At 46.4% G+C, this 13806-nt stretch overlaps 1 protein-coding gene across 1 annotated transcript; it reads left to right on the top strand.

Annotated features, from left to right (window-relative positions):
• Positions 1–1322: 1322 nt before the first annotated feature.
• Positions 1323–13508, top strand: LOC134471256 (caspase-8-like). Its single transcript, XM_063229335.1, has 4 exons — positions 1323–1549; positions 4490–4832; positions 6506–6608; positions 8273–13508. The coding sequence occupies exons 1-4, from the start codon at positions 1504–1506 to the stop codon at positions 8432–8434; spliced, it is 654 nt and encodes a 217-aa protein (XP_063085405.1). The 5' UTR covers positions 1323–1503; the 3' UTR covers positions 8435–13508.
• The last annotated feature ends 298 nt before the right edge of the window (positions 13509–13806 follow it).

Raw genomic sequence — 13806 nt, 5'->3', positions numbered from 1 at the left:
ACTATCATGATTGTCCCACACAGCTAGGTCATCAGTTTTGATTTTCAATAGTTCAATCAATAACCACCCAGAAATAAGACACCTATTCCTTTTTTTTGGAAATTGCTGGATAGCTTTGTAATGTGGAGTCAGGGATCCCCAACATTCAAGAGCCTGGGATGTGGAGGCAATGCCCTTATGGACTCCTAGTGTCTGTGCTGTGCATGACGCTGCTCTGCAACACACATTTTCACTTTGCAGCATAAGTCATAAATTGCACTGTATCAAAGAATTTCTTCTCCAAGGCAGAGACCCAAGGGTAAGGGGCCTCAACTCACAGCCAGAGGATGAGGCAGAGAGAGACCCAGATAGGACCATGTGTGACGCACCCAGGTTCACTCTGGAGCATGCTGTACTAACGTTCTAGACAATTGTCAATCTAGTTAAGCAGACAAATCAGGATGCTTGAGTACATGAGCCCTGCCACATAACAGCTGGGCTCCACTCTCATGGTATACAGGCCTGGGAACTAGTGGCATTTGCACACACTGTGCCTGAGTAAGGGTGGCTGTGACCACTGCAGGCTGGGTGCTGGCCTCAGTGCTCAGTCTGTCTTGTCCATCTGATTTTGCCCTCGTGGAAGTCTTAGACTGGACCCAGAGGACTCAAGAGTTTACCCTTCCCTGCTAAAGTGGGACAGTCAGGGGGAGTCATGGCTGTGCATCAGTGTTGAGTCAGTGGTGGGTCACAAAGGGCCTCAGGGGCACACAGCCCTCCTTCATGTAGGCAGAATGAGCCTGGCAAGTCTCCTAACCTCTCTCTCCAACAGTCTGTTGATGTTTGGTGTCCCTTATAAACAATGATTGTTACCTGATGTGGAAGTTGTGTTGTCTCTAGAAGTTTGAGAGTAAGAGGTGCATTAGTGATGGGGATCACTTGAGTATTAATTAGATCTTTTTTTCAGGTGGTATGAGAGTAAAGGATATTAAATGTATATTTGGAGTCAGTGTAACTGTTTGTGATTTTGTCTTTAGTAAGTGTGAGGGCCCATGTGAGGGCAACGGTGGGGGCCACTAAAGCTGAATACATGGGCAGGGCTGCAGCATTCCTGGGGCATGGCTCAACTGAGAACAGAAGTGCCTCAAAGTGCAAGATAGGCTACAGCTGAGGACACCTGGCTCCAACCCCAATTAATAAGATAGAGACTGTAGCTGTGGGTATTTCAATCCTGTATGAAAGTCACCTGGAGACTCTCCTAGGCTAGTTCTCTTTAATTAACATAACCTATTAATTCTAGGGTTCCTTGAAGCACGCCTTAGGTCCTGCTCAGGTGTCCTGCGTTTTCCACTCTAACTTTTTCCTTGTTTGAATACGAAATATATATAGGTCACCTAAAGACTCGCGAGCTCTGCAGTGGATTTTACAATCTCCCGGAGTCATAAACTTGAGCTAATTGGAATTTTAGCCTAAACGAGTGTGTCTGCCTGGAGTGGAAAGGCTGGGTAGGAGGAAGGCCTTCCCAAGATGGAAACTTCACCAGGGACCCCTGGAGAGGACAGGGAAAACAAGGGTGAGTCTGTGCAGTGAAGAAGCCATTTTATCTAGGAGTAAACATGGAGTAAAAATTCTCAGCCAAGGAGCAGAGGTGCACATACTGCTGCTCCAAAGCCTATCTAAATGCCACAGAAAGACCTAGCAAAGATGTTGAAAGAAGTACCTAAATACAATCCATGTTTTGCTCAGACAAGCCCTATAGATATTGCCAACTGGGCGGGAGCTGGAAAGAATCTTAAAAAGGCACAAAGCACAGGAAAAATCCTGTCCCATGAGACATTCTCAAGTTGGAATCTGGTTCATTCAGTTTTGAGTTCCTTTAAGAGTTTGCAGTCAATAGCCTCAACTTGGACCTGAAGGAAAGGAAAGAGCCCGCAGCAAGGCTTTGTGCTGTGCTTCTGCAGGATCTTCTTTTTCTTCTCTTTTTATTGTTTATTTTTTTGTACTGGGAGGTTGAACTCATGACCTCCCTTTTGCCAGGCAGGTGCTTTGCCCACTGAGCTGTGTCTCTGGCAGTGATTAGTTTTGGCTTTTGTGAAGATGTTTTGGGTGGTAGTAGGCTTGTTTGCATTGCTTTAGATACATTGATTATAGACACTTTGATGTCTTTTGAGTGCTTGTGTTCTTTGTGTTGTCATCTGTGATCTGAGTATCAGAAGCTGTAGGCACAGGAATACTGGTAACGAGAGGGAAGGGAGGAGCACTCATTTGTATGACCACATATAAATGCGGCCAGGGGTCTCATCAGTGATGGGAAGTAAGGTGGCTGTGCTGAGGGAGCAGCTAGCCGAGATGTTGATTATAGGGTCTTGCATTAGTATTAAGTGAATTAGTTCTAGGTGAGAAGATGTCATTAAGGCAGGAAGTGCTTTGTGTGAAATACAGTCATCAGGACAATGGAGTGAGCAGACTGTAATGGATTGTTTTAAAGTGAATTCTTTGGTCTCTTATATTTGTTTGGCTGCTGAACCAAGGGTTCAAAGGCAGGAGGGCCATCTCTGTATTGTGTCACCTTGCTGTGTTGAGGGGTAGGCTAGTGCTTGGAAAGAAGCGTGTGTGTGTGTGTGTGTGTGTGTGTGTGTGTGTGTGCATGAGTGTGTGGGTGTGGGTGTTAAATCTCCTAAAGCAATATGACCTTGGAGGTAGAAAGCTCACACTCTCCAACCTTCCCTTCCCTTTGGGCTGTTTTCTGAGGAATGTGTGATAGTTTGATATTTGTGGGAAGACAAGTTTCCAGTCCTCTTTTGTTCTTAAGTATGCTGGCCCCAGTAAGAACTCAGAGGATGGCATCCCTCCTGTTCTCTCCTCCCACTAGCCTCTGCACCTGTGCAGCACAGGCATCCTTGAGCCTGCTCCCTGCCACCATGTGTCAGCACTTTCCTCTGAGAGGCAGGCTGAATGGAGGAGAGGAGGGTCGGGGCTTCTCCCTTCTCACCCCACACCAGGGATGGCATCAAGACTGCTGTGCCATGCACTGGAAGCTTCTGGTAGTCTGTATACTGTGCTGCACATTTCCTAAGGCAGGTGGTGTGGTTTTTGTTATGTGACAAGCTGTTTGTCTCACCTTTGTGCGATCAAGTCGCTGGCCACTTGTTACAGAATATGGGATGTCATTCTCCTCTGCAGGAGTCTGGAAAATGGCAGTGACCACTCCTCCTCAGCTGTGCTGGTCACTCAGTGCTGTGCACAGTTCTCTTCTGAGGCTCTGCTGTGCATCATTCACTGCAGGTGCAAGTGGACCAGTTGTTCCCTTGCATGCAGGTTTTGTCCTTGTACTTTGAACATGTGCTGTTAGGTGCTGGCTGTGTATTTACAATGCCAACTTTCAGGGCAATTCATTGCTTTTGCCATGGAAAGTCTAGATCCTGCAGACTTTGTGCCTCTAATGAGAGGCATAGTCAAAGCTGTTGTATAAACATTGCCGTAGACTCAGAATGAAAGCGAGAGAAGGTTTTGCTTCATGATCCAAATTTTAACAGTTGACTTTAAAGAATTAACTGGGGATATGTGTAAGATATATGAGAAAGTCCATCACTGTCATATTATTTTTAACTGTAAAATTATAAAAAAATAACCTCAATAAGCATTGGTATATTTACAATCATAAATCAAGAAAAGCTAAGATGTTCCCCAGAACAATGTTTAATGGTGCAGGCCAAGGTTCACTATCTGTATGAAGTGGAAAGTCCCATCAGTGGGTATGCACATCGGTGTATGTGGCCCAATTCTGGGTTGCTATCAGGGCTGGCAGGTGTGTGTGTGTGTGTGTGTGTGTGGTAATAATTAACTGTGTGCGTTTTCTAGTTTACTGTATTTTCAATTGTCACACAAAAATAAATGCTGCTGTAACAGAGGAGAAAACTTTTCATTCTTTTTCTTCTTTTTATGTTTTATTTTATGTTTTGTTTGTGCTAGGGCTCAAACTCGTGACCTCTAACTTCCAGACAGGCACTTATGCCACTGCTCTAAATCCCTGGCCAAGGAAAGGTATTTTTGAAAGGGAAAAATTAATGTTTTCCTAGTATTTGGAGTTTTTAGAAAATAACACTTTTTTTTGAGACAGGTTCTTGCTATGCAGTTCAGGCTGACTGTGAACTTACTACGCAGCACAGACCGGCCTTGAACTCATGATGATCCTCCTGCTTCAGCCCCCCAAGTTCTGGGATTACAGGCTTGTACCACCACACCTGGCCTCACCTCCATCTTTTGAAAATTTTCCATTTGACCACTGTCTTGTCTGCCCGGGTCTCTTGTCTCCAGGAAGTCCTCTGTGCCTGGTGCCACTTCTCATGGCAGCCTTGGGTCTGCCTCCCTCAACAGCCTGCTGCTCTGTTTCCTTGCCTGTCTTCCTCCTATACCCACAGCATGTGGCAGACACAGCCCCACTCAATAAAGCCCAAGCTGGTGGGCAGCACTCTTCTTCCTCACCTGAACACAGCTCTGCATTTTGGCCTAGGTCATAGCACCGCACTGGTCCCTCCGAGAGGCATGGATTTCAATTTCAGCACCCTTCTTTCCAAGATTGGGGAGCAACTGAACAGCGAAGAGCTCGATGCCCTCAAGTTCCTGAGCCATGACCACATCCCACAGCAGAATCAGGAGCCCATCTTGAATGCCCACATGCTGTTCCAGAGACTCCAGGAAAAGAAGGTACTGGTGGAAGGTGACCTGTCCTTCCTGAAGGAGCTGCTCTTCCAGATCAACAGGCTGGACCTGCTGGGCACCTACATGAACACCAGCAAGGAGGAGATGGAGGCTGAGCTCCGGACCTCTGGCAAGGCCCAGATCTCGGCCTACAGGTGAGAGCCAGTCCTTGCAGGACCAGAGCCTCAGGGCAATGAGACAGCTTGGGGCCTGTTGGGCAGCACTGTGTGTGGGCTGAGTCTAGAAACAGAGGGGTCTTCCGTGTAATCCAGAGCAAAGATGCTAGAATCATGAGGTAAAATTAATTATTCCAAGTGAAACCTTACTTACCAGTTTGTCAAAATTAAAAGTTTCTCTAGATGTTCTCATTCCTTCCCTCTGTCCTGCACCCTCTTTGGTGTCCATGCCTCCTGATGGCCCTGCTTACCTGTGTTTGAGGGTTTCTGTCTCCCACCAGAGTGCCAGTGCAGTGGAATCCACAGGATTCTGAGTCCACACTTAGAGCCTCAGATTCTGCTGTCTGCAGAGGTGACAACTTCAAGGCCATCTCAGCTGCCTGTGGACATAGGCCGCCTCTAGCCACAGGCTACAGAGCTCAGCCTTTCCCTGGCTGTGTGTGCTCCATGGGCTCTGTGGCATCTGTGGACTGAGATACAGGCCACTGATAGTGACAGCTTTATGGTCCCTGAAAAGCCTGTCACCTTCCCTCTTTCATGTTTCAGTTTCAGACTCTTTTGCTGTAGTTTTTAGTGTTCACTTTCAGGAGCTCTCCTCCTCAGCTTCAGCCTTGGGCATGTCTTGCTCACTGTGGCAAGTGCCATGGTGGTCTCACCCCAGGGTAGACAGTCATTGTCCTTTTACGCCCCCTGCTGGTGTCTCTGGCATGGCCTCACCCTGTGTGGACTCCTGTGACAAGATTTCTGGGGCACTGGTTTCCTTAGGCTTCTGTGACAAAGTGCCACATGTTTGAAAAGGTGCAGGAAGTATATTCTCCCACAGTTCTGGGGCTCAAATTCAGACATGCAGATGCCGGCAATACCTTCGAGGAGGCTCCCTCCTGGCTGCAGTCCTTGCTGCTCCAGGTGCATCCCTGAAGTCCCGGCCTCCCTTCTGTGTCTCTATGATTCTCTCTACCTGTGTGGCCCTGGCTCTGGCCTGTGCCCAGATTAACTTAGTGTTACTTACTGAAATTTTATCTGCAGGGACTTTTCCACAATACATCATGAATCTAGACTTGGGCCAGGCCTGGATCCTTGCAGCAGGAAGGACCTTTTGAAGTATAATACTCCAGAACTAGGAGAGTGGGACTGTGGGCTCTCATCTTAGCCTTCATGCTTGGTCCTGTGAAGACTCCATTCTTGCATGAGTCAGGCACAACAAATGGCTCTCCTAGCATCGTCGCACCCTCTGGAGCAGGGCAGAGTCTCCAGGGGTGCAGGGTCCATACACTGCACTCATATCATGGTTTGGAAAATCAAGGGTCAGCCCAGGAGAGGCTGTGGGGAGAATGAGCCCCTTCAGCACTATGGAGGGAAATGTCAACTAACACATCACTGTGTAAATCAGCATGAAAGTCAAGAAACTGAAGCTGGAAATCCCATATGACCCAGCTTTTACTATTAAAGGTATCTTCTCAAGAGAGTTAAGAGGCATCACCATACCTTGAGACATGCACCCCGAAATTATAGCACCAAACTCATAAGAGCTACAGCTTGGGCATGTCTGACTGGCTCAGTGGAGATGAGAGACCCAGGTCAGCACCGCTGTGCTCGAGTGGGTGACAGATTGCAGGCAGTCAGCATTCAAGAGTGTCTCTTCCTCCCCACAGGGTCATGCTCCTTCGGCTCGCAGAAGATATAAACAATTACGACTTGAAGTCTTTTAGATTTCTCCTGTCTACCAACCTTTCCAAGTTTAAGCTGGATGACATGGTGAGACCCCATCTCTCTTGAGACTGAGTCCTAAAGGGCCTCCACCCAGAGTTCCTGAGGCCAATGAGGGGCAGAGTTGCAGTCTAGGCCCTTGTGAGGGTGGAGTGAGAAGCAGTAGGAGCAGGTGGTGTGCAGCTCAGCTGTGTGGGACTTGGCTGAGGAAGGGTGGTAGCCTGAGAGTCTCCCTCTGAAGTGCTGGAGACAACTCCACATGCATGTGGTATATGGCTTTGTGTGTATTTCTGTTGTGTGTGGTATGTGTGTCCATCTCTGTGCTTTATGTTGGCTTTATGTGTCTTATATGTATGCATGGTATACACTGCATGTGCAGCGTGCCTAGCTATTGGAGACCCTTTTTACAGTGCCAGTTATCAGGGACCCCTGCAATGTGTCCCAAGTCTCCAACTCAAAATTACAGTGTATTGTGGGAAAGAAAAAAAAAGGGACAAGAATTGTGAGAATATAGGACTATAAGACAATCAGTGTTCTTGGGAACGGAGACGCCAAATCCCCAGCTAGCCACATTTATCCTGTTCAGGGGCAGGAGGAGGAGGGTCCTTTTCCAGGAACAGCCTAGAAGTAGTAGTTGAATGAGCAAGCAACATCCTGAAGGAACCGAGTTTAGATCTGTCCCCACGCCTGTGCTAGTCTCCCTGTACTGCCCTCAGCAGACTCTAGCCCCTTCTGTGAGCCTCACTGACCAGAGGACGTGCAGTTTCCAGACCCAGCACACCAGGCAGACAATGAGAACCTTGAACACCTCTGTGTCACTTTGTAACCTGTGGTGCCCAGCATGCTTCTGCCTCTGTATGTCTCTGTAGCAGTGTGTGTACATGTATGGGTGGATTCAGGTCTGGAGGAGGCTTGGGTGTCAGAGGCTGTGCTGGGGTGTAGGGCCATCTTGGGGCATTTCCACAGTGATTTCGCTGCACACTCAAACTGGATCATCTGCAACGTGTCCATATAAAGTCTTGAGAGCTGGGCCTAGGTAACGTGGGACTGAAACTCCCAACTTGATAGATGTCTGAAACACTGAGTTCGTATTCTCTGACATCAAGGAATAAATTCTCTGGGAATGACAGAGGGTTAAGAATAGGAAGAATTCATTGAGAAAGAAAGAATGCATTTGTCTGAGATGAACAGAAAGTGCCCTGCTTCTCAAGTGTGTTTACAGAGCAAAGCCAAGAGATGAGGCAGGCTGAAGGGGGGAACAGAACTATGATCAGTCAATAATATTACAAATATAGTTGCTTACCCCAGCCAAGGTGACTGCTGCCTTCTCAGAGCCTCAGTCACTGTGGTTCATTCCTAAAGAAATACTTGGGTTAGCAGGTCTTTTGCTTCAAGCCTGGCCTTCAGTGATGTGCGCAGAACCACAGCTCTTCTGTGTCACCCAGCCCTGTCTGCTGCCTATAATACTTCTACTAACTTAGCTGTCTATAATATGGGGAGCAAACCAGAGACTCCAAATGTGGCTTGTCTAGCCTTTTCTTTGTGGCCAGGAAGCATACAACTGCCTCTACTTCCCTCTGCCCCAGGAATGTGATGATCCAGGCAGGGTCTCTTGGGCAGTGAGATGGGCCTTTTTTGGGGGAGGGGAATTGAACACATTTCTGAGAGTGAATGTTGCCCAGTCAAGGTTTCTCCTACTTCTCCTTCCCTAGAACATGCTGGAGATCTTCATAGAGATGGAGAAAAAGGCCATGCTTGGGCAGGACAACTTGGACACTCTCAAAAAGATCTGTGACCAGGTCAAAAGGAGCCTGTTGATGAAGATCAGGGAGTATGAGGAGCAGCGAGGAGGTGGGAATGTGGCTGATCCATAGATCACACCATCTCAGTCAGCTGCCTCTACCTGCTGCTCCTCAGTGTGCTCCTGTTTTCTGGCCAAGCCTTTTGCAGGTATCTGCAGATGCTAAGAGCTTTTCATAAAAGCATATCAAATTGCACCTTCCTGTTTCTCAGAGGTTCTTTTGCTGTTTTTTTTCCAATGCATTTCACAAGTGGAAAATATTTTCTGTGAACTTTTCTACTTCAGAGACAAAAAGCTGGCCCCCTCTGTTGTGCTTTTTGCATTTGTTGTGAAAACTCAAAGTGTGAGGATAGTAGATTAAAACCAGAATATCTCCTCTGAAAAGTTTGCATGCTTGGCACCAGTGACCCCATGGAGAATGGCAATAGCTGACTAGTCTGGGCAGTGCCTGGTCAGACAGGACCCGGGCCCCTGCTGGTTCTGCAAGCTGTGTGCATGCCTTCCCATCCCTGGGGTGTGTGATGGATTTTCTTCCCTCTGCAGCACTCAATGCTGTTGTCTGCTCTATGGGCGGGGCTTCTGATGATGACTTCAGAGCATAACCAGCATCGTTGCCCATAGGTGAGAGAACAGAGGGAGTTGGTGTGGACACAGGTGTGAGAGGAAAAGCTTTGGGATAAAAATCAGTACATTACCTCTCTGATTAGCTAAATGTCCCAGGAGCACAGAAATTACAACTTGAAATAAGGTGAGCTTTCAGTAGGAAGAAGCTTTCAAATTACTCTGTCTCTTTCTAGTCAAATTTGCAAAAGTGGAAGAGAAAAGAGTAGCCAGCCCAGAGGAAGCTTCCATGCACAGAATCATCAGTTCCCAAACAGTCACCAGAAGCTGTGCAATTGGAGCAGATCTCAAAACACTGCTAGCCTTTTAGAAGAAAGCCTATTGTGACAAAATTCCAGCCACCCAAGAACTCCACTCATCATCAGCTCTTCACAAGAAAGCTTTCCAGACCTTCTCTAGGCCCACAGGTCTGCTTTCTCTGCCCACAGCTGTGAATAACAGGGTTTTGTTTATGATTGTCCTCTTTTCTTCCAGCTTTCTCCCAACATGCCCAAGTCACATTTATAAAGAGTGACAGAGGTAGACCTCTTAGGCCACCTTTCATGGCTATCTTCATTCTTGGTGATTTTCCTCTGCCTGCAAACAGAGCAGAGATGTATCACTGTAGATCCAGGGTAAGGTGGCGAATGTGGTAACGGGATAGGAAAGAGTGTGACTTCCTCCCTTCCTGAGGGAGCACCATGCTCATTAGTGGCAGTTGTTTCAAATCTGGTGAGATGTAGTAGTTGGGTCACTAAATGCCTAGCAGAGGAATGTCCTTTTCAGCAACTCAGTGTTTGCATTAGTGAGTAGTAACTGAGTGCGTCAGGTTTTGGCGCATGTGGATGTGCCTGGAGCCTATTGCGATCATCTCCACCCTGTAAGCTCACCTGTGCTCCCCTTTCTCCTTGTTCTCTCCTCCTCTCTCCTGGTCATCTGTCTGCTTTCCTGATGTCCTAGAGGCAGAAAGTAGGTAACCGAAAACACTTTCTAGCTCTGTATGTGCTGGGCTGATTTTGCTTGACACAATGATTCCTAATGTTTTCATGTTTTTGCAGATGACAGAATTTCACTTTTTTGTGCTTAATATGATGATTATTGTTAATTTTCCTTTTATTACCAGTGTCTATTAATGTTACAAAATACTGGGTTTCAGTGAGTTTCACCACTACTCTCCTTCACTCGTTTCTGCCCTGCTTTGTCCCTTCCTCATCTCTCCTTTATGCTTTCATGTCACTTTTCTTAGAGTACACAAGTTAGGGGGAGCATGCAGTATCTGTCTGAGGATGGTTTGTTTTGCTCAGCATGATAGACTGTGAACCCATTTATTTCCTTTAAGATGTCAAAATGTCATTCTTCTTTATGGCTGGATAATACTCCATCGTGTATGTACACATTTTGTTTATCTGTTCCAGGGCTCCTAGGAAGGTTCTGTCTTGGGCACTTATTATAATTTGTGCTGCAACAAACACATGGGGTTTCCAGGTTCCCTATGGTGTGCTGACTTCAGTCTTTCTGGTACATACCCAGCAGTGATACAGCTGAATCCAGTAGGAGCTGTTATTTAATTTTTTGAGCAATGTTCACTCTGATTTCCAGGGGCAATATTCTAGTTCACATTCGTATCAGAATTTGGTGCCTTTTGTTTTCTTATAGACAGCTGCACTGATGGTGTTAGGGGCACTCCAAGTAGTTCTGCCTTAGACTTCTTAGTGTCTAAATATGTTGCATAGGTTTTTTCATATACTTCTTGGCCATTTGTACTTCAATAAGTATCTGATCTGCTCGTTGGCCCATTTTTTGATTGGGGTATTTGGTTTATTGGCATTAAGCTTGTAAGATTTTTAATATATTCCAGGTCTAAATTCATTGTCAGAAGAGGAGCTAATGAAGATTTTCTCCCATTGTAGAGGCTTCTGCTTCACTCTGTTAGCTGTTTCCCTTGCTGTCAGAAATTTTGTAATTCCATGTGGTTCCATTTGTTGATTCTTGGTTTTCCCTGTTGTGTTGTGGTGCTTTCTTTAGAAAGTCTTTGCCTATGTCTATGCCCCAAGTGTTTCTCCTATGTTTTATTTTAACAGTTTCACAGTTTCAGGTCTTATGTCTATGTCTTTGAACATTCGTAATTGATTTTATACAGTGTGAAAGATGGACTCATCAGCAAGATTTTAAGCAATTTAATGATGCAACTCAAGGACTTTCTTTTTTAATAAGGTTGGCCAAATGTTTATTAATGTTGTTTATTCTCTTGAAACACCAGCTCTTTGATTCGTTAATTCTTTGTATTATTTTTTAGTTTTAGTTGCATTATTTTCTGCTCTAATCTTTACAAATTTCTCTCTTCTATGAGCTTTGTGTTTGACTTGTTCTTCCCTTTCTTGGAGCTTGAGATGTAGCATTATTTTATTTATTTGCACTCGTTCTGTTTTCTTGATGTGACTATTTATTGCTGTATATTTTCCTTTTAGGAATGCTTTCATTGTATCCCACTGGTTACAGTATGTCATGTGTACATTTTCATTGTATTGTAGGTATTATTTTATTTCTTCTTTAATTTCATCTGTTACCCACTGCTTGTTCAGAAGGTTGTTATTTAATTTCCATGTATTCGGGTTTTGTAGGGTTTTTTTTTTTTTTTGTCATGATCAAGAAAGTAACGTACCAACCCAACGTGGGACACCTACTCTGCCACTCTTTGTGGCAGGTACAAGGGTGTCTACCTTCTGATCAGACAAACAGATGGGAACAGGGCTGCAGGTTCCTTGAAGACTTGGGCCCAGGACAGCCTGCCTATCTGTATGTGGGTACAGTTCTTCTTTCTGCACTTGCCACAGGTGAAGGCATCCATCCATCTGTGTACCACCTGTGCGGGCCATCTGGTGCTCCCCGCTGGCCTATTTCTTTGATCATGGTCTTACAGATCTCCTTGAGCTTATCACTTCCCATGTCCTGGGGTGAGGGGCCATGTACTTACTTAGCCTGCAGCTCCACAGAAGCAGTGGCCAGTGCCTCCTGTGGGGCTCACCTCCAATGTGATGTCATCACCCACCATGATCTGATCTGATCTGCTGGGGAGTTATGGAGCCACATATGCAGTACATTTCTCTGAAGCTGTGGGTTCTTGGCAATCTTCAGGTTGAAGATACAGCTTTTTCCTTACTCACATAGTTCTTGTTCTTCATGGCTATGTTTCCCACATCCTGGAAGATGTGTGCAGCTGTTTAAGGACCCATCTAAGGCCAGGCAGGGAGCTGCACCCACCCAATCCTCACCCTGCAGGGGACACTCATGTGGTGAATACTGCCTGGCCATACATGGGTGGGCCCCTCACCAATTCCTGGTTGAGGGAAGTCCAGGCCTCCCCTACTAGCAGGCAAAAATGATCCCTTGGCCTATCCAGGGAGGAGGGTCCCGCTGGGACAAGACATCTCATTCACACACACATGCACACCCTAGGAACAGGCAGGATATGTATAGCCAAGAGAAGGTACTGGTACCTCAGAGTGGTGTCCAGCAGCAGCCAGCAGAGGGAACCAAGCCTAGTGGTCTCCAGACTCCATCTGAAGCCTCGGGCCCACCCAGGAAGCCCTGTACAAAGGATATACTCCTCAATCTGAGCCAACAGTCTGATGCTCACAGTCCACACCAAACAACTGCCACGCCATGTGGTCATGTGCAAAACAGAGAGAGCCCTCACTACCATGCCATTGGCTTCCCTGCTAGCCACTCTTCTGCCTGGACAAGACAGCACCCCCTGGTGGGTAACAGGCATACACACATCCTCAAAGGCACTGGCAGGATCCAGGTGCTCTGACAACGCCAAGGAGCCTCTTCCTCCCTGCCTGCCATCTCCCAAAAGCAGGACAGTAGCTAGGGAAGGCTGTCTCTGCAGTGGAGGGAGGGCTGTGCTGTGCTGTGCTGTACTGTATGATACAGAAGGGCAGGTCAGGCCAGGGTGCCGGGTACTCACAGCTCCGGTTTGCAGGGCAGTGGTTAGCATCTCACTGCACTAAAGTTGTTGCATACAGCATCACAAGTAATATACACCAGAGGAAACATGGTGTGATCCTTGGGGTAGATGGCATTCTGGGCAGCTAGCTCCAGTCTCTTACATCTGAAAAGAGACAGGGAACAGAACTATGGGAGTAATAAAACTCAAAATGTATCAAGTTTGTTGTAAAAAAAAAGGGGAAAAAAGTGCTTTAAAGGATACAACTGCAAGTGTGGATAGATGATCATATTACGGAGTTTTTGTTGGATCACTGAACACAACTGTTTGCAGTCTCACTGTTTGAATGTCGACTTTGTATGCTTTGATCCTGTGACTTGAGCAACTATTTCTAAGATGACAATGCATAATCTATTAACTGGTGATTTCTTACTGGTTTTTTTTTTTTTTGTAGTCCTGTATTACTTGTATGCTTACACTGTTTTGTCTTTTTCTTTTTTTTCCTTTAAAATAAAATAAAATAAAGAGAAAAGGAACAAATACTGGGCTCAGACGCAAGGCCACAGACAATCCCAGGAAGAGGCCAGTCCCCACAAAAGCAGATGTTACCCTCTCTCCACTGGGAGCCTTCACCTCGGAACTTGCCTTTAAAGTGACAGACGTATACCAGGTGCCCCTTCCACCCTCCCACAAGCATGTGGTTCTGTGTATGAGTTGGCTGCAGTGAGAGGCCAGGAGTTGAGGGCTGCGGGAGAGGATCAAGAAAAATGCACATTCTCCCTGCATGCCCAACCCACTCCTAGCGCAGCTGGCACCATGCACAAAAAGCCTCCACAGTGCACAGAGTCCACCACTAACTTTCTGGCCCAGATATCCCACCAGCATCTAGTGCAGGT

The sequence above is a fragment of the Cavia porcellus genome, unplaced genomic scaffold, assembly GCF_034190915.1.
Source record: "Cavia porcellus strain 051 isolate PalLab524CR breed Dunkin Hartley unplaced genomic scaffold, mCavPor4.1 scaffold_18, whole genome shotgun sequence".
NCBI lineage: Eukaryota > Metazoa > Chordata > Mammalia > Rodentia > Caviidae > Cavia > Cavia porcellus.
The sequence above is the reverse complement of the archived record's forward strand: the minus strand, read 5'-3'. Positions and strand labels throughout refer to the sequence as shown.